Source organism: Nerophis lumbriciformis, linkage group LG06, assembly GCF_033978685.3.
Source record: "Nerophis lumbriciformis linkage group LG06, RoL_Nlum_v2.1, whole genome shotgun sequence".
Taxonomy (NCBI): domain Eukaryota; kingdom Metazoa; phylum Chordata; class Actinopteri; order Syngnathiformes; family Syngnathidae; genus Nerophis; species Nerophis lumbriciformis.
This window is the reverse complement of record NC_084553.2, coordinates 47063451-47084826: the sequence shown is the minus strand read 5'-3', so window position 1 is coordinate 47084826 and position 21376 is coordinate 47063451. Positions and strand designations below refer to the sequence as shown.

The window sequence follows — 21376 nt, the reverse complement described above, 5'->3', positions numbered from 1 at the left end:
ATCGACAGGCGGATAGGTGCGGCGTCTTCAGTAATGCGGACGCTGTATCGATCCGTTGTGGTGAAGAAGGAGCTGAGCCGGAAGGCAAAGCTCTCAATTTACCGGTCGATCTACGTTCCCATCCTCACCTATGGTCATGAGCTTTGGGTTATGACCGAAAGGACAAGATCACGGGTACAAGCGGCCGAAATGAGTTTCCTCCGCCGGGTGGCGGGGCTCTCCCTTAGAGATAGGGTGAGAAGCTCTGTCATCCGGGGGGAGCTCAAAGTAAAACCTCTGCTCCTCCACATCGAGAGGAGCCAGATGAGGTGGTTCGGGCATCTGGTCAGGATGCCACCCGAGTGCCTCCCTAGGGAGGTGTATAGGGCACGTCCGACCGGTAGGAGGCCACGGGGAAGACCCAGGACACGTTGGGAAGACTATGTCTCCCGGCTGGCCTGGGAACGCCTCGGGATCCCCCGGGAGGAGCTGGGCGAAGTGGCTGGGGAGAGCGAAGTCTGGGCTTCCCTGCTTAAGCTGCTGCCCCCGCGACCCGACCTTGGATAAGCGGAAGAAGATGGATGGATGGATGGAACAGTTCAGTTGTTTTTATCCTTCTTCGTGGGGACATTGTCGATTGTCATGTCATGTTCGGATGTACATTGTGGACGCCGTCTTTGCTCCACTGTAAGTCTTTGCTGTCGTCCAGCATTCTTTTTTTGTTTACTTTGTAGCCAGTTCCGTTTTAGTTTTGTTCTGCATAGCCTTCCCTAAGCTTCAGTGCCTTTTCTTAGGTTCACGCACCTTTTGTTTATTTTTTGGTTTAAGCATTAGACACCTTTTTACCTGTACCCTGCCTCCCGCTGTTTCCGACATCTACAAAGCAATTAGCTACCGGCTGCCACCTACTGATAATGAAGAGTATTACACGGTTACTCTGCGGAGCTCTAGACAGCACCGACACTCAACAACAACACATCATTTGCAGACTATAACTACTGGTTTGCAAAAAATATTTTTAACCCAAATAGGTGAAATTACATAATCTCTCAGACTGTATCCCACGGCACACTGCTTGAAAAACACTGGTCTAGAGAGACGGGGGCTTGGGCGGTAAATCCAACTGTTGTCAAGTTCAGATGGTCAGCAGCCGCCACGTGCATCCCAGCTATCCTCCGCAGCCAAAGCTGTGCAAATACACACAAACAGCCGCCATGCAAATACACAGTGCCGCTCAAGCATACGCACGTTAATCCTGCAGAGACACACAAGCCCACACACATGCAAAAGTCCGTCGTCTCTACCTGATAAAACATCCATTCAGTAGGTAACGTGTTAATGTCCTCCATCAGCAATGTGTCATTAATTAGCCTCCCCGGGTTGTGAAAGATCCCGTTCATGAGCGCAGTCACGGCACGCCATTACGCACATAAACACTAACACATGAGTTCATGGGGCTGAATATACAGTTTGAACAACATTGCAGAGTTTGCTGGAACAGGCTTAAAGTCTTAACTCGCTCACATGAACCACAGTGTTTGTTTGCCCTGTTGCTAAGAGACCGCTCTTTTTCTTCTTCTTTTTTTTTTTGTTGATGCACCCCCTCCCCCTCCCCCCTTCCCCCCAGGCACTATCACAGTATGGATGAGTTCAGTCACTACGATCTGCTGGAGGTCAGCTCGGGTCGCAAAGTGGCAGAGGGGCACAAGGCCAGTTTTTGTCTGGAGGACACCACGTGCGACTTTGGACATTTGAAACGTTACGCGTGCAGCTCACAAACTCAGGTAAGACAGAAGAAATCGTGTCATTATTGTAATTGATGTCTGTGTCGCTCCCTATGGGTTGTTTTGATGTATTATTATTTGAGAACTATTTGCTAGCACAGATGGAATACTTATACTCACTTTTGAAATCAGTAGACAAATGGTCAATGACTTATCTGCAATTTGTTGCAAAGTCCCCGTGACCCCGAAAGGGACAAGCGGTAGAAAATGGATGGATGGATGGGATGGATAGTTGCAAAGTGCCCCTCCAAAGACGTTCTGATTGTTGATTGTTTTTTAACCAAACTTGCTCAAAATCTGTGCTTTTTAGTCCCCTTTGTGGGGTCAAAATTTGAGGTTCAATAACCACGTTGTGTATTTATTAGGGAAAATTAGCGATTAAAATACTGTCGGGGACTGCTTCTCAATTATTTTATGTCATGATCCCTTAAGGGAAAACAATTAAAGTAATAGTAATTTACAAATTACAAAATAATATTGAGAACTTGATAATATTTATGTATGTGTTCCTGTGTACTTACTACTTCTACTGAGTAATAGTATTAAGCACACAAGTGTTCCTGTGTACTTACTACTTTTCCTTGTAAATAGTAGTAAGTGCACATGTGTTCCTGTGTACTTACTACTTCTACTGAGTAATAGTATTAAGTACACAAGTATTTATGTGTACTTACCACTTCTAATGAGTAGTAGTATAAAGTACACATGTGTTTATGTGTACTTACTTCTTATACTGGGTCATAGTAGTAAGTATGCATGTGTTATTGTGTATTTACTACCTTTACTGATAAATGGTAGTAAATATGCATGTGTTCATGGCGTAGTGGGTAGAGCAACCGTGCCAGAAACCTGAGGGTTGCAGGTTCGCTCCCCGCCTCTTACCATCCAAAAATCGCTGCCGTTGTGTCCTTGGGCGGGACACTTCACCCTTTGCCCCCGGTGCCACTCACACCGGTGAATTGAATGATGAATGATAGGTGGTGGTCGGAGGGGCCGTTGGCGCAAATTGCAGCCACGCTTCCGTCAGTCTACCCCAGGGCAGCTGTGGCTATGAAAGTAGCTTACCACCACCAGGTGTGAATGTTTGATGGGTTCTACATGTAAAGCGACTTTGGGTACTTAGAAAAGCGCTATATAAATCCCAGTTATTATTATTATTATTATTATTACTTATCACTTTTACTGGGAAATAGTAGTAAGTACACATATGTTCCTGTGTATTTACTACTTCTACTGAGTAACAGTATTAAGTACACAAGTGTTTCTGTGTACTTACTACTTCTAAGCGGTAATAGTAGTAAGTAATCATGTGTTCATGTGTACTTACTACTTCTACTGAGTAATAGTATTAAGTACACAAGTGTTCCTGTGTACTTACTACTTTTACTGGGAAATAGTAGTAAGTACATGTGTTCATGTGTACTTACTACTTCTACTGTGTAATAGTAGTAGTAAGTAAACATGTGTTCCTGTGTACTTACTTCTTATATTGGGTCATAGTAGTAAGTATGCATGTGTTATTGTGTATTTAATACCTTTACTGATAAATGGTAATAATTATGCATGTGTTCCTGTGTACTTTTCACTTTTACTAAGAAATAGTAGTAATTACACAAGTGTTCCTGTGTACTTACTACTTTTACTGGGAAATAGCAGTAAGTACACATGTGTCCCCGTGTATTTACTACTTCTACTGACTAATAGTATTAAGTACACAAGTGTTTATGTGTACTTACTACTTCTAAGCGGTAATAGTAGTAAGTAATCATGTGTTCCTGTGTACTTACTACTTTTACTGAGTAAGAGTAATCAGTACACAATTATGTCTGTGTACTTACTACTTCTACTGAGTACTAAGAGTAAGTGCATATCTGTTCCTGCGTACTTACTTCTTATGCTGGGTAATATTAGTAAGTATGCATGTGTTATTGTGTATTTACTACCTTTACTGAGAAATGTGTACCTACTATTTTTACTGGGAAATCGTTGTAAGTACACATGTGTTCCTGTGTACTTACTACTTCTACTGAGTAATAGTATTAAGTACACAAGTGTTTATGTGTACTTACTACTTCTAATAAGTAATAGTAGTAAGTACACATGTGTTCCTGTGTACGTACTACTTTTATAAGTAATAGTAGTAAGTACACATGGGTTCCTGTGTACGTACTACTTTTACTGAGTAAGAGTAATAAGTACACAATTATGTCTGTGTAGTCACTACTTCTACTGAGTACTAGTAAGTGCATACTTACTTATTATACTGGGTAATAGTAGTAAGTATGCATGTGTTATTGTGTATTTACTACCTTTACTGAGAAATGGTACTAAGTATGCATGGGTTTCTGTGTACTTACTACTTTTACTAAGAAATAGTTGTAAATACACATGTGTTCCTGTGTAGTTATTATTTTTACTGGGAAATCATTGTAAGTACACATGTGTTCCTGTGTGCTTACTACTTCTACTGAGTAATAGTATTACGTATACAAGTGTTTCTGTGTACTTACTACTTCTAATAAGTAATAGTAGTACGTACACATGTGTTCCTGTGTACATACTACTTTTATAAGTAATAGTAGTAAGTACACATGGGTTCCTGTGTACGTACTACTTTTACTGAGTAAGAGTAATAAGTACACAATTATGTCTGTGTAGTTACTTCTTCTACTGAGTACTAATAGTAAGTGCATACTTACTTCTTATACTGGGTAATAGTAGTAAGTACGCATGTGTTATTGTGTGTTTACTACCTTTACTGAGAAATGGTAGTAAGTATGCATGTGTTCAAGTGTACTTACTACTTTTACTAAGAAATAGTAGTAAGTACACATGTGTTCTTGTGTACTTACTATGTTTACTGGGAAATAGTAGTAAGTACACATGTGTTCCTGTGTATTTACTACTTCTGCTGAGTAATAGTATTAATTACACAATTATGTCTGTGTACTTACTACTTCTGCTGAGTACTAATAGTAACTGCATATGTGATCTTGCGTACGTACGTCTTATACTTATAATTTTACACACATGTGCTTTCAAGTCCCCTTTGTGAGGTAAAAACTTGAGGTTCAATAACAGTACAAATACAACGTTATGTATTTGCTAGGGAAAATTTGCTTTTAAAATACTGTAGGGGACTGCTTCTCAATTATTTTCTGTCATGACCCCTTAAGGAAAAAACATAAAGTAATAGTAATTTACAAATTACAAATTAATTATGAACTGGATAATATTTATTTATTCATGTGTTCCTGTGTACGTACTACTTTTACTGGGAAATAGTAGTAAGTACACATGTGATCTTGTGTACTTACTACTTTTACTGGGAAATAGTAGTAAGTACACATGTGTTCTTGTGTACTTACTACTTTTACTGGGAAATAGTAGTAAGTACACAAGTGTTTCTGTGTACTTACTACTTCAAATGAGTAAATCACCAAATGATTCCCGAGTGCGGCGCTTGCTGCTGCTCACTGCTCCCCTCACCTCCCAGGGGGTGAACATGGGGATGGGTTAAAGGCAGAGGACAGATTTTACCACACCTAGTGTGTGTGTGACAATCGTTTGGATTTTAACTTTAATAGTAGTAAGTACACATGTGTTCCTGTGTACTTACTACTTTTACTGAGTAAGAGTAATAAGTACACAATTATGTCTGTGTACTAACTACTCCTACTGAGTACTAATAGTAAGTGCATATGTATTACTGCGTACTTACTTCTTATACTGGGTAATATTAGTAAGTATGCATGTGTCATTGTGTATTTACTACCTTTAAAGAGAAATGGTAGTAAGTATGGATGTTTTCCTGTGTACTTACTATTTCTACTGGGTAGAACATATACCCTAGTATCATGCTAACATTAATACTAGAGTGTAGCCAAAAGTTAGCAAAATCTCTCCTGCTGCTCACTGTACCCCCTATAGAAGGCCCAACCCACTATTTGAGAAACACTGCTGTCGGGGTGCAATTTGACCAACGTTCACCCTTTTGTGCACACAAACAAATTATTCAAATTATATTTTTAACTTCAACATTTGAACTAGACTACTCTCGATAATGTCTTTTTTTCAATACATTTTAAATATTTTCATCAATTTTTTTTTTGCTATTTACTTCAGATTTGTTTCGGATTGCATGCATTTATTTAATAACTTGTCATTTATTCATCTTAAGCTCTTCCCAAGACATTATGATAAACATCTATATTAATAAAAAACAATTAAAACATTTTTTTCATCCATATTTAAAATATAAAATAAAATCCATTCTGTAACCATTACCTGAACTAAACCAAATGTGTTATTTGGTTATGATTTGTATCCATTTTTTTAAATCCAGGTACAGTATTAAAAAGTCCAACTGAAAAAAGTGACAATTGGTTGAAAAATAGAATATCCTCATCAAATATTATCTGATTTGAATAACAAATGTTAAAAGAAGTTCGACAAAAGTCAAACTTCAAAACAAGTTAAATCTGGATCCGATCTAGATTGCGTATTTCATTTACCGTTTTAATGCCATTTAAAAAATAAAAAAAAAATAAAAAAAATGGACTTGCTTTGTCAAACTAAATTATGAAAAAGAAAAGACAGTAAAATTTTAATTTTTGTAGAAAAACAAACAAAAACATTTTAATATTAATATGGAATAAGCAGTAGAAAATGGATGGATGGATGGATTACAGGTTAACCATGGGTCTTCTTTGATTTACAGTGGGTGTGTTTGTCTAAACAGTGTGTGTGTGTGTGTGTGTGTGTGTGTGTGTGTGTGTGTGTGTGTGTGTGTGTGTGTGTGTGTGTGTGTGTGTGTGTGTGTGTGTGTGTGTGTGTGTGTGTGTGTGTGTGTGTGTGTGTGTGTGTGTCATAACCATGTATTTTGATGTTTGCAGGCTTGCGTGTTGTAGTCACATTATGTTTTAATTCCGATCTTGGCATATTCTATTCAAACAATAATAATAATGTCTTTATGTTGCTGAGACTCATATCGAAATTGGGCCAAAATTGCACTTCAACCGTGTCCTGTAGTGTAAAGTCAGCCGAAGTAAATGTACACAGTCCCTATTCCAATACATCAATAGTCTTACAAATGACTTTTACTCAATATGTGTTTTGTCAGGGTCTAAGCCCAGGCTGCTATGATACTTACAACGCTGATATTGACTGCCAATGGATCGATATCACCGATATCCAGCCTGGAAACTACATACTGAAGGTAAGTACTTGGATGATTCTACATACCATGAGATGGGAGAAACACGTTGTCTGGTTCTGATAAAACTGGCAACAGTGGCGCTATTACGTATCGCTCATAATGGCGTAAGTGGGGACTGAAAACTGACCAAGAATATCAATTCTGTGTTGTTTTCAGCTCCAGGTCAACCCCAAATTCCTGGTGATGGAGTCGGATTTCACCAACAACGTGGTCAGGTGTAACATTCACTACACAGGGCGCTTCGTGACAACCACCAAATGCGAGATAACACAGTAAGTCCCACTGAGGATTAAGTTGTGTTTATTTCTGGGATTGCTTGTACTTTTGAGGACAATTTCTTTTCAAAGTTCATACAAACCAATACACTGACACATTATGAAATGTATTATGAAATAGTTTGTCTTTTTATTTGGCTAAATCCAGTCCCCAATCGAGGTCGTCGTTGACTGTATAGAAATTCAACAGCACAATACAGACGATGTACCATATAAACAGTATACATTTGGCCCCCGATAGAGCTGTAATTAAGTTATTAAGTTCAAATTTATTCACAATACCATAGAACAATTACAATAGTCCATCCATCCATCCATCTTCTTCCGCTTATCCGAGGTCGGGTCGCGGGGGCAGCAGCCTAAGCAGGGAAGCCCAGACTTTCCTCTCCCCAGCCACTTTGTCCAGCTCTTCCCGGGGGATCCCGAGGCGTTCCCAGGCCAGCCGGGAGACATAGTCTTCCCAACGTGTCCTGGGTCTTCCCCGTGGCCTCCTACCGGTCGGACGTGCCCTAAACACCTCCCGAGGGAGGCGTTCGGGCGGCATCCTGACCAAATGCCCGAACCACCTCATCTGGCTCTTCTCGATGTGGAGGAGCAGTGGCTTTACTTTGAGCTCCCCCCGGATGACAGAGCTTCTCATCCTATCTCTAAGGGAGAGCCCCGCCACCCGGCGGAGGAAACTCATTTCGGCCGCTTGTACCCGTGATCTTGTCCTTTCGGTCATAACCAAAGCTCATGACTATAGGTGAGGATGGGAACGTAGATCGACCGGTAAACTGAGAGCTTTGCCTTCCGGCTCAGCTCCTTCTTCACCACAACGGATCGATACAGCGTCCGCATTACTGAAGATGCCGCACCGATCCGCCTGTCGATCTCACGATCCACTTTTCCCTCACTCGTGAACAAGACTCCTAAGTACTTGAACTCCTCCACTTGGGGCAGGGTCTCCTCCCCAACCCGGAGATGGCACTCCACCCTTTTCCGGGCGAGAACCATGGACTCGGACTTGGAGGTGCTGATTCCCATCCCAGTCGCTTCACACTCGGCTGAGAACCGATCCAGTGAGAGCTGAAGATCCTGGCCAGATGAAGCCATCAGGACCACATCATCTGCAAAAAGCAGAGACCTAATCCTGCAGCCACCAAACCGGATCCCCTCAACGCCTTGACTGCGCCTAGAAATTCTGTCCATAAAAGTTATGAACAGAATCGGTGACAAAGGGCAGCCTTGGTGGAGTCCAACCCTCACTGGAAACGTGTCCCACTTACTGCCGGCAATGCGGACCAAGCTCTGACACTGATCATACAGGGAGCGGACTGCCACAATCAGACAGTCCGATACCCCGTACTCTCTGAGCACTCCCCACAGGACCTCCCGAGGGACACGGTAAAATGCCTTCTCCAAGTTCACAAAGCACATGTAGACTGGTTGGGCAAACTCCCATGCACCCTCAAGGACCCTGCCGAGAGTATAGAGCTGTTCCACGACCAGGCCACAGTTCCACGACCAGGAAGAAAACCACACTGTCCCTCCTGAATCCGAGGTTCGACTATCCGGCGTAGCTTCCTCTCCAGTACACCTGAATAGACCTTACCGGGAAGGCAAGTGAGTATCATTTAAAGATGTTGGTAAGTGAAAGGGTCCCCCAAATAAGCTAGAAGAAGTTTTTGACAGGGGGTCCAGAGGACAGTATATACATGGAATGATGAAACATGGTGGCAAGCACAAAAATAAAAAATAAATTAAAAAAACAACGCTATATGATAAACACAAGATAACAGTACTAAAGCAAGCATACACATACATACATACATTCATTCAACCATGCAAAACCCAACAGTAGTCTACCCCACATGAGGCATTAGAAATAGGTGGTTAATAGGTAAGTTTTCAGTTTCTTTTTGAAGTTGGAGAATGGATACAGCATCTTGAGGCTCTCATTAAGCCGGTTCCAAATCTTTGGTCCCCTGCATACAACACTTGGAGCGGTACAAGCCAGTAGACGATGTTTACCTGATATCAGATCTCAGTTACGAGTGTTGTGGGCATGCTGGGGATGATAGATAGGAACCAAGCTACAGAGCCTAAGATTCAGCCTGTGAATGACTTGATAGGTTAGACAAGCATTGTGATAAATATTGAACTCTGTCAGTCTTAAGAGATGATAATTATGGAATAGATGTCGAGTGGGTGCATTAAACTTGGCAAGAGGTTGTGGGCAAGAGCAGGGCAGCGTGGTCTGGGTCCGAGCAGGGATATCACTACTGTGATATCGTGATAATGAATGTTGATGACACATTCTAGCTGTGTCCCGAAAATATGGCAGTGACAAGCAAACGAGCACATCCTCAATGCAATGTAGCGGCTAACGTCCCTCCACAGTGAAAAGCCCCTTCTAAGTCAGCAATTATCGCCGACATTGGGCAAGAAAACTAGATTTATTACAAGTGACTAGGGATGTCCGTTAATGGCTTTTTGCCGATATATGATATTCCGATATTGTCGAACTCTTTAATTACCGATACCGATACCAACCGATAGCGATATATACAGTCGTGGAATTAACACATTATTATGCCTAATTTGGACAACCAGGTATGGTGAAGATAAGGCACTTTTAAAAAAAATTAATAAAATAAAATAAGATAAATAAATTAAAAACATTTTCTTGAATAAAAAAGAAAGTAAAACAATATAAAAACAGTTACATAGAAACTAGTAATTAATGAAAATTTGTAAAATTAACTGTTAAAGGTTAGTACTATTAGTGGACCAGCAAAACGCACAATCATGTGTGCTTAAGGACTGTATCCCTTGCAGACTGTATTGATATATATTGATATATAATGTAGGAACCAGAATATTAATAACAGAAAGAAACAACCCTTTTGTGTGAATGAGTGTAAATGGGGGAGGAAGGTTTTTTGGGTTGGTGCTCTAATTGTAAGTGTATCTTGTGTTTTTTATGTTGATTTAATAAAAAAATTAAAAAAAATTTAAAAAAAAATATTAAAAAAAAACCATACCGATAATAAAAAAAAACGATACCGATAATTTCCGATATCACATTTTAACGCATTTATCGACATCTCTACAAGTAACGTTATCACTTGAGGACGAGGAATAGCTAAATATGTTACACCACACCTTTGAAGGATATGCTAACTCGAATGTAAGGAGAGGTGGACGGATCGATACAAATATCTACACTAACAATACCAATAAATATTACCAAATACAATACCAAAGTATAAGCCAGATTCGCATATACTAGTTCTCAGGACAGGGCAGCACGGTGGATCAGGGGTTAGTGCATGTGCCTCACAATACAAAGATCTTGAGTTCAATCCCGGGCTCGGGATCTTTCTGTGTGGAGTTTGCATGTTCTCCCCGTGACTGCGTGGGTTCCCTCCGGGTACTTCGGTTTCCTCCCACCTCCAAAGACATGCACCTGGGGCATACTTGCCAACCCTCCCGGATTTTCCGGGAGACTCCCCAAATTCAGCGCCTCTCCCTAAAACCTCCCAGGACAAATTTTCTCCCGAAAATCTCCCGAAATTCAGGCAGAGCTGGAAGCCACGCCCCCTCCAGCTCCATGCGGACCTGAGTGACGTCAGGTGCGCAACACCACGTAAATCGTTGGCCAACCAAAAAGTAACCCCAGTAGCTATAGCCAACATTCACCAGGAGATGGCAACAGACAAACATAGATCACTATTACATTATTCCCGTTTTAGAAATGTATAAAAGTTACTCAAAATAAATAAACAACCCAACCAAAAAATGCAGCAGCACAATTAAAAAACTGTACTCAAGCCACATTCTTTTTTTTTTTTTTTAGTACTGAACTCTTAACCCTCATTTGTAAAAAAAAAAATAGCATGCTTATTATAGAAACAGTATTTGTACACCTTTAACACAGATTTTTATACTGTCTTCAGAGATTCAGTTTTTTTGGTGGTACTCGAAACCTTTCTGGGTACCTGCGAAAGGGTGTTAAGCATGGTTAGAAAAATAGTGACAGAGAATAGAACAAGGATGGACAATTCAACCCTTAACTCAACAATGAGTAGATGAGTGTTATGTGTGTGTATATGTGTAAATAAACAGTGTTGGGTTAGTTACTGAAAACCAGTAACTAGTTACAGTTACTAGTTACTTTATTTCAAAAGTAACTCTGTTACTAACTCAGTTACTTACACCAAAAAGTAATGCGTTACTGTGAAAAGTAACTATTTAGTTACTTCTTCTACTTTTTTTTTTTAAAGCTCCCATTAATGCCCTTTTAGCCTTCATGTCAGTACTGTTATTGCACTGGAGAATAATACAATCTGTTGATCAACTTGACATACATTTGCATCACTGAACTCTGCTAAGCAATGTGCTCTACATACAACACACAAAGACAAAGATATGTTTCAAAGGGCCAATTTGTTTCAGGCCAGAACAAATTGACAAAACTATGTTAAATAGCTGCAACATAACATACATAAGTAACAAACAGCATAATAACACTAACACTAACACTAACCACGTTAAACCCAGATTCCAAACTAACAAAGGTCTTAACTCATTCTCTTTCTATGCCACTTCAATATGGAATGCACTCCCAACAGGTGTAAAATAAAGGGCATCTCTATCCTCCTTCAAAACCGCACTAAAAGAACACCTCCAGGCAACTACAACCCTAAACTAACACCCTCCCTTCCACATAATACCTCTTCGGATTGTAAATAATCAAATGTAGACATTTTTTCTTATACTTTCTGATCTCTCTCTCTGTGTCCACTACTTGCTATACATATCCTACCAAGTCAGTCCTACACTGTTCCAATGTCCATTTCTCTGATGATGCAATTGTTGATGCTGATTGTTGATGACTGAAGTGTTGATACCAACCAAAGCTAACCCCCCCCCCCCCCCCCTGTATCATGAATCAGTGGACCCCGACTTAAACAAGTTGAAAAACTTATTGGGGTGTTACCATTTAGTGGTCAATTGTATGGAATATGTACTGTACTGTGCAATCTACTAATAAAAGTTTCAATCAATCAATCAACAACATAGCTGTAAAGCTGGCTTCACCTAAGGAAGGCACACGTGACATACACAGAGCCTAACCAGGCAGATTTGAATTGTTGTTTTGGACAGTAGACGGGATAATTGATCCAAGACACAACTTACATTTAACTAAAATGTTCTTTTCTTTGTGCTCGACAAAAGAAAAGAACTGAGAATATCTCATACTTGCCAACCCCCCCGAATTTCAGTGCCTCTCCCCGGGACAACCATTCTCCCAAATTTCTCCCGATTTCCAGCCGGACTCAAGGCACGCCCCTCCAGGTCTGTGCGGACCTGAGTGAGGACAGCCTGTCGTCACGTCTGCTTGGCCAACCAAAAAGTAACCACAGAACACTATACCGTATAGTGTTCTGTGGTTACTTTTTTGTTGGCCAACGGTTTACGTTGTATTGCGCACCCCCCTCCTCTCCCCTCCCCACACCCTGACACACACACACACAGAGAGCGCAGAGGAAGAATCAGAAGCATATCATTGCTTCGCTGCAATAAAACACGATCAGATCCTCAGTTTCTAGCCGATACTACATAAAAAATAACGTAAAATAACGCAGTAACGCATCATATAGTAACGGTAACTGAGTTACTGTATATAAAAAATAACGCGTTAGATTACTAGTTACCGCCGAAACTAACGGCGTTACTTTGTAGCGCGTTAGTCCCAACACTGTAAATAAATGAACACTGAAATTCAAGTATTTATTTTATTTATATATACAGGTATATATATTAGAGATGCGCGGATAGGCAATTATTTCATCCGCAACCGCATCAGAAAGTCGTCAACCATCCGCAATCCACCCGATCTAACATTTGATCAGAACCGCATCCGCCCGCCATCCGCCCGCACCCGCCCGTTGTTATATATCTAATATAGACGATGCAAGGCATTAGTGAGGTTATAAAGCTTTTGCCTGTTAAAGAAAGGAGACTGATCCAATGCAGCACAGACATTCGCGTGCCACGCTGTCACAACCCAGACGCACACCAGTGCGCAATCATATGGGAGCCGCGCTGAGCGCACCTCCAAGCGCGTCTCGCTGCCGGCGACGGCCGGGTATATGGGCCCGACGCTCCAGCGCCATCCATTTTCAGGGCTAGTTGATTCGGCAGGTGGGTTGTTACACACTCCTTAGCGGGTTCCAACTTCCATGGCCACCGTCCTGCTGTCTATATCAACCAGGGTGAGCCCCACCCCTTTCGTGAGCGCACTGCGCGCGGAGTGACCCCTGTTACGCGCCCCCGGCAACAGGGGTGGCGGGCAGGTAAGCTGCGCGGGCGGAGCGCGCGGAGTGACCCCTGTTACGATCCCCCGGCCACGGGGGTGGCGGGCAGGTAAGCTGCTTACCTGCTGCGCGTGACGCTGGCCGCGGCGAAGGCGGACGAGGCGGGGTGTCGGTGCGGTGGGCGCGGTGTGACCCTGGACGTGCGTCGGGCCCTTCTCGCGGATCGCCTCAGCTACGGCTCCCGGTGGGGCCCTCTCGGGGGAAGGTGCCTCGGTCCCGGACCCCGGCGAGGCGTCCCTTCTCCGCTCCGTAAAAGTGTCCATCTCTTTTTTTTTTTTTCTTCTGTTGTGGCATATGCTGTATGTGGGTAACAACATTTAACTATGTATATATATTTCCGAATTGGTTTAACTGCCACCCGCCTGAATCTATTTAAAATCTAATTTTTTTTAATAATTTGAACCACCCGACCCGACCTGACCCGCGGATAAAATCTAATTTTTTTTAATTTCATCTGCCCGATCCGCGGATAATCCGCGGACTCCGCGGTTGTGCCCGCAAACCGCGCATCTCTAATATATATATATATATATATACATATATATATATATATATATATATATATATATAATAAAATAAATATATATATAGCTAGAATTCACTGAAAGTCAAGTATTTATTATATATATGGTGAATTCTAGCTGTAAATATACTCCTCCCCTCCTAGCCCCGCCCCCAACCACGCCCCCGCCCCAACCCGACCACGCCCCCCACCCCTCACCCCCCAAAATCGGAGGTCTCAAGGTTGGCAAGTATGACCTGGGGATAGGTTGATTGGCAACACTAAATTGGCACTAGTGTGTGAATGTGAGTGTGAATGTTGTCTGTCTATCTGTGTTGGCCCTGCGATGAGGTGGCGACTTGTCCAGGTTGTACCCCGCCTTCCGCCCGAATGCAGCTGAGATAGGCTCCAGCGACCCCCGCGACCCCGAAAGGGACAAGCGGTAGAAAATGGATGGATGGATGGATGGATAGTTCTTAGGACGCAGTTTTAAGAACTACCACACTCGAGTTCAGTTATAGGAACTACCCTTCCCCATTGGGACTTTTCCTTTTCACGTTCACACATGGCTGGGGATACCGGGGACCTTGGTAAGAAACACGTGTGACGCATATCCGCCTGCGACCCGTGACGTACTAATTTAGCACCTCACCCGCCACTGCAAAACAACCAACAACCCGTCCATAGAAACCCTCACTGAATCTCCTCTTGGGAATAGGTGGCAAGGAGAGCTTCGACCTCCTCGTCGGTCCATTTATCGCTGGCTGTGTCCATTTTTCCTGTTGCTGTTGTGATCTCATAAACAACTCTGTGGGGCGTAGCTCGTCAGGTCAACCAATCACCAAATACCTACGTATTATACTTCCTATAGGACTCAGTTTAAACCCTGCCTCAGAGTATGAGCTAAAATGGTTATAGGATCTGAGGGCCGTAGTCCCTAGTTCCCGTATTTCGGAACACAACGAAAAACGGCCCGGGGACTAAAAAGGTTATAGGAACTTCAAAAAGTCGGAAAACCACTATGGTGTCAGTGTATGGTCCGATCGTTATTTTTTATTGTCAAAAAAAACTTTTGTCTGTGTTGTTATTGTGGACAAACTCATAAAATAAGTCCCTAGGCACAGGGGGAGTTTAAAGGTGAAAACCAAAGGATTTAAATCAGAGCCGATAATAGGAAAACTATTTATTGATATTGTTACTCTGCCATACTGAGTTTTTGTCTTATTATAAGTGTTCTCAAAATCCAATGATGTTGAAAATGTTAAGTATCAACATCAGCATTGGTATGACCAGAACTGACCCTGAAACTACTGTATTTTCCAGACTATAGAGCACATCGGGATATAAGACGGACTCACTAAATTTTAGAAGAAAAAAAATATTTTTCCATATATTAGCCGCACCGGACAAGCATGTTACGAAATGTTTTATTTACAAAGTAAGATTCTGTAAATGTTTATGTATTTACCTTAATTGTTTCCAAACGGTGTCTGTAAAATGGCTGATCAAACAAAACAGAAGTCATCGTGGACCCACTAGCTGCGGAAGCTTGCTCACCAATCAGCTAAACAGACTTAATAACTCCACGGTGACTGTGGAGGTTGTCCTCCTGTGGGCTCTTCTGACCACAAAGATGTTCTCGTGGGCCCGGTAGTCTGGGTAACAAGTATTTTATTTCCATATAGCGGTAGGGTCTTGCTTTCCAGCGAAATGTCTCTCAGCCTCATGCATGCGCTCACCAGCCACTCCAACCACATCTCTCGTCCCGGCTGCTGCTAATAAGGGTGACAGGTGATTAGATAACAAGCCCCAGATGGGCAATCTACTCACCTGCCACTGACTTTGAGGCCGGTCCTTACACACCGAGCTCCGCGGCTGGCCCGCAGACTATGCCTCCCTCCACAGTGACCTTTTGGTGAATTTACTGAGGAATTTGTAAAACTAAAACAACACAAAAATAATGCAGATGTCAGTTAATAATACTAATGTAAACGTGTTAGCATATTATGATAGCGCATTCAAATGTGCATTAGAAACACTCCTACATACATCACACATGGGACTGTTTAGTAAGTATAACATCTTTATTTATATCGTAAAAGTTACAAACGATGCTTGGAGTGATGAATGAAGAACCCATACAAGTAGAAACACAAAGGACGCCAAGAAGACTGAACGACACTTCGGTTGAAAAAAAAACCCACAACCGGTAAATGGAAGGACCCTGCAGTGAGTGAACTCGTCCAAAAGATGGTGTCATAGCACAAACAATAAAACACCCTCTCTTTTTTTTTTAATGTTTTATTATTATTTGTATTATTGCCGCCGGCGAAAAATGTACGGTACTTGTTATTGGAGCAAAACCCTAATTAGTAGTAAAAACTCATTTAAAGTATCCAAAAAAACAGAAGAATAAGTGATTATTACATTTGAACAGAAGTGTAGATAGAACCATGTAACAACCATACATTAACACATACTTGCCAACCTTGAGACCTTCGAATTTGGGAGATAGGGAACAGGGGGTTTGACGTGGGGGGGAGTTTGGTGGTAGCGGGGGTGTATATTGTAGCCCGGAAGAGTTAGGGATGCAAGGGGTTCTGGGTATTTGTTCTGTTGTGTTTATGTTGTGTTACGGTGCGGATGTTCTCCCGAAATCTGTTTGTCATTCTTGTTTGGTGTGGATTCACAGTGTGGCGCATATTTGTAACAGTGTTAAAGTTGTTTATACGGCCACCCTCAGTGTGACCTGTATGGCTGTTGACCAAGAATGTCTTGCATTCACTTTCGTGTGTAAAAGCCGCATACAACATGTGACGGGGCCGGCACGCTGTTTGTTTGGTGAAAAAGCGGACGCGTCAACAGGTTGTAGAGGACGCTAAAGGCAGTGCCATCACGTCACGCCCTTAATATTGTTTTCCGGGTGAAAATCGGGAGTCTCCCGGAAAAATCGGGAGGGTTGGCAAGTATGCATTAACAGTAAATTAGCAGGTAGATTAATAATAGATTTGATTAAATATTGTACAACCAGAAATGACGTTATATGTAATCTGTTTTGAAATGCTTATATTATCCTTTACATACCAAATAATACATGGTGATACTGTATGCAATATATATTTTTTTGGTAACACTTTAGTATGGGGAACACATATTCACCATTAATTAGTTGCTTATTAACATGCGAATTAGTAACATATTGGCTCTTAATTAGTCATTATTAAGTACTTATTAATGCCTTATTCTATTATACAACCAGTAAGCCATTAACTAAGAGTCTTCCCTCAATAACCTCAAAATAATTGCTTATTAGTAACCCTAACCCTAACCCTAACCCTTAATGGTAAATATGTAAACCCATACTAAAGTGTTACAATTATTTTTATATTACATATAGTATAAAATGCACAGCATGTATTTATTCATATTGATTAAGGTCTCTTTTTTTTGTTATGTGATACTATCATTTGTCCTATCTTATATTTTGCACTTTTATAAATCGATCAAATATGTAATACATCATTTCAAAATATTGTACAATTACTATTTTAAAGATTATTTTTGCAGCACAATAGTGCAGATGAAATAACTTGCAAACATAAAAAAATATATCAAACATGAATCAGTGACGTGCGGTGAGGTTCATGACTGGTGAGGCACTGACTTCATCACAGTCAGATTTACAATCATATAAACCCTAAAGAGTATTTTATTCACCATTTGATTGGCAGCAGTTAACGGGTTATGTTTAAAAGCTCATACCAGCATTCTTCCCTGCTTGGCACTCAGCATCAAGGGTTGGAATTGGGGGTTAAATCACCAAAAATTATTCCCGGGCGCGGCGCCGCTGCTGCCCACTGCTCCCCTCACCTCCCAGGGGGTGATCAAGGGGATGGGTCAAATGCAGAGGACAAATCTCACCACACCTAGTGTGTGTGTGTGAGACAATCATTGGTACTTTAACTTAACTTTAACTTTACACATACAAACTGTAGCACACAAAAAAGCACATTTAATAAAAAAAACATTATTATGGTATACTTTACTTATAAGTGTGGGAACGTGCGGTGTTCGTGTTGGAGGAGTTGTGAATGATTGAAATATGAAATCCGTGCTGCAGTCTGCAGGTGTACCTAATGTTGTGTCCCTGCAGTCGTTCACGGCTCCTCCGGCACGAGCATTGTGGTTTTTGCACTTTTTGGCTTCTTGTTAAGTGACTTTTTTTAGGTGGATTCGGTCTTGCACGTGGAGGGTTTGGGTGTGGGCTTTGGTTGGTGTGGCGCTCCCGTCGGGGTGTGCACTCAGCGCGGGGGTGCATTAACCGGCACCAGGAGGCGGGATTACTGCGAGCCTCACACAGTGCGTCTTCGCAGCAGTTTTATGATTGCTCAGCACAAGAAATACGTTACACACATACAGTTGTTGACAAAATACACTGTACATTATATACCTCAGCTAACTAAACTATGGAAATGTATAATATAATTCATATAGCAATACGGTCTCACTGCACAGCAGGCCAGCAGTTAGCTGAGTCCGCAATCCATGTTGAGGCACAATTGAGTGACGTGCCTCAACTGGCTGCTGATCACCGCACCGTCTCTTCTCAGTATTTGAACGGCAAATGTGAAAATTCAGCGATTTTGAATAAAAATAATCGAAAACTGGTGAAGTTAAATGGAAAATAACTTTATAGTATAATCACTGAATACATATAACAATTTAATTAATTTTTTTTCTTTTTACATTTTTTTTCTTTCCATGATGGCAGGTGAGGCCCCACCTCACCGCCTCTAGTGACCGCACGTCACTGACATGAATGTATGAAGTATGAATTATACCTTCATGGCAGTTGCATTTAAAAACATGGGAAATTTCTGTTTTACATTAGGAGACTATTATCAACCCACGGTGTTGCTATAACAAATTGAGATTGTTGGGTTTTTTTCAATGAAGTTATGAATATATGGGGAAAGTAGGGCAAAATATGTGAGTTTCCCGGGAAAAACAGGCGGATTGACAGGATTAATGTCGATGCATATTTTGATATTGGAGGTGTACCTAATGTAGTGGCCTGTAAAGGAGGTTCCACGTCATAGTGAATCACCGTACAGAATAGCAGTTCTCCTTAATGCAGCTCTGTGAAGAGCATCAAAGTGTATCAAATTACTTACGACTTATTAGCGTACTTAATGGCTTCTCGGCCAAACCATTTGATGATTTAACAAACGATGTTCTCGTTCTTCAATTAAGATTAATGGGCTCTGAAACTTTTCACATTTTCCATCGGAAGAGAAGATGCAGAGGTGTTGAACTTTCCTCAAGCTCTATTAGCGAGCGTAGAAGATAGCGCATGCAAAGTTGGGAATATGCAAGCCCTAGCATTTAAAGAAAGGAAAGTGGTTATAATGGCTCGCTTTGTAAGCAAATGAGATCCAAAAATTAAAAAAAGCAGATGTCGGGGGCGTGACCTCCATTATGACGGTCTGAACACTTACTTGACGCCAAACGATCCACTTAAATCAAGCCCATCTATATCGTACTCACGTCCACGCTATTGCACACCATGTGTTTCCAATTATTTGCGTGATTTCACATTATGAATATTCATGTCACCAATTACCCATCAAATCAGTAAAAAAAAGTTAATTATCAAATGTCACTGAAGATATGCACGAGAGCGACCTTGGAAATTTGCAACCTTGTACGCGATATCAGCAAAACGCCCCAATCTTCTTGCTGAGATCCCAAACAATAATCCATCATCTAGTTCGGAATTGCGAGCGGCACAGCAAAACTAGCAGTTTTACCTCGATAAATGCTATGATAAATGATAAATGCTTTAATTGCTGCTTTTTTTAGGGCTGGGCTGGTAAAACGATATGAATGTACCGTATTTTTCCGACTATAAGGCGCACTTAAAATCCTTTCATTTTCTCAAAAAACTCGACAGTGCGCCTTGTAACCCGGGGCGCCTAATATACGGAATAATTTTGGTTGTGCTTACCGACCTCGAAGCTATTTTATTTGGTACATGATGAAATGATAAGTGTGACCAGTAGATGGCAGTCACACATACGAGATACGTGTAGACTGCAATATGACTCAAGTAAACAACACAAAAATTTGATGTGTTCCATTGAGAATATGGAACATTACACACGGCACTCAAAAATCCATCAAAATATTTTACTACGACTTTGGTAAGCTATGAAGCCGCACCGCTTGATGGATTGTACTGTGCCTCGAGTATTATTATGGTGTGTGTATAAGGTAAGACATATTATCTGGTGTTTTGTTTCGCAATATTATGCAAGAAAAACTTTGCATACCTTCTGGTACCTGCTGATCCGTATTTGGGATCTGCATAAGTCCTGAAAATTTGTAGCTGATAAGCTTCTTCTTTTTCTCTATCTTCTTGTTATGGGACATTCATCCTCCGCTGTTGCCATTTCTAATATAAAGTAGTGTAAAGTTTGTACTTATATCTGTCAGTAAACTCGCCATGAAAGCGCTAAAACATACCGGTATAGTGAGTTTACATTATTCACCCAAGGAACTTTAGTTATTAGAGAGTACCGGTCGGACGGTTTTTCACGGGACACATTTCCAGCGTTATTATTATTCTTGCACCTCCGTCCTTGCACGCTACACCGCTACGACAAAAGATGACAGGGTAAAGACGCTGCCGAAGGTGAGCCACGTAAATAAGACCGCCCACAAAACGGCGCATCCTGAAGCGACTGTCAGAAAGCGGCTTGAAGATGATCTGTATAACATCATCTGTGCAACATTTTGACCAAAGAGCCACCATTACATGTTATGTAGACCACAAGGAAGTGTTTTACATTTAGAAAAAAAAAAATAATAATAATATGACTCCTTTAATGCGCCCTATAATCCGGTGCACCTTTTGTGTGAAAATAGACCTCACTAGACACGCTCATCGGCAGTGCGCCTTGTAATAATTTCTCTAAAAAGTGAAAAAGAAATAATTTAATGAGTGGCAAAAAATTTAAAACAAATGAATAATAATAAACTGGACTTTTTTGGGCCACAACACCACTAATATTATTGTACTGTTTGTGTTGCAGGTCTTGATCAAGCACTGGAAGAGCGACTAACCACACGAGGTGATCCTGAGTGCTCTTCATTGGAATGTGAACGGAACTCCATGGCTCACTCAAGTTGTTTGTTTGTCTTTTGTTGTTGTTGTTGTTGTTGTGTTTTATTGTGCTGTTTTACATTCCCAC

General features: G+C 41.3%; 1 protein-coding gene across 1 annotated transcript in view; it reads left to right on the top strand.

Moving 5' to 3' along the window:
• Positions 1-21376, top strand: part of loxl1 (lysyl oxidase-like 1) — a 71798-nt gene that overhangs the window by 49803 nt on the left and 619 nt on the right. Inside the window, exons 4-7 of the mRNA XM_061964468.2 lie at positions 1607-1763; positions 6886-6981; positions 7138-7253; positions 21218-21376. The exon at positions 21218-21376 is cut by the window's right edge and continues 619 nt beyond it. Coding sequence (XP_061820452.2) covers positions 1607-1763; positions 6886-6981; positions 7138-7253; positions 21218-21224 — 376 coding nt within the window. The 3' untranslated portion in view covers positions 21225-21376. The remainder of the gene's footprint in view (positions 1-1606; positions 1764-6885; positions 6982-7137; positions 7254-21217) is intronic.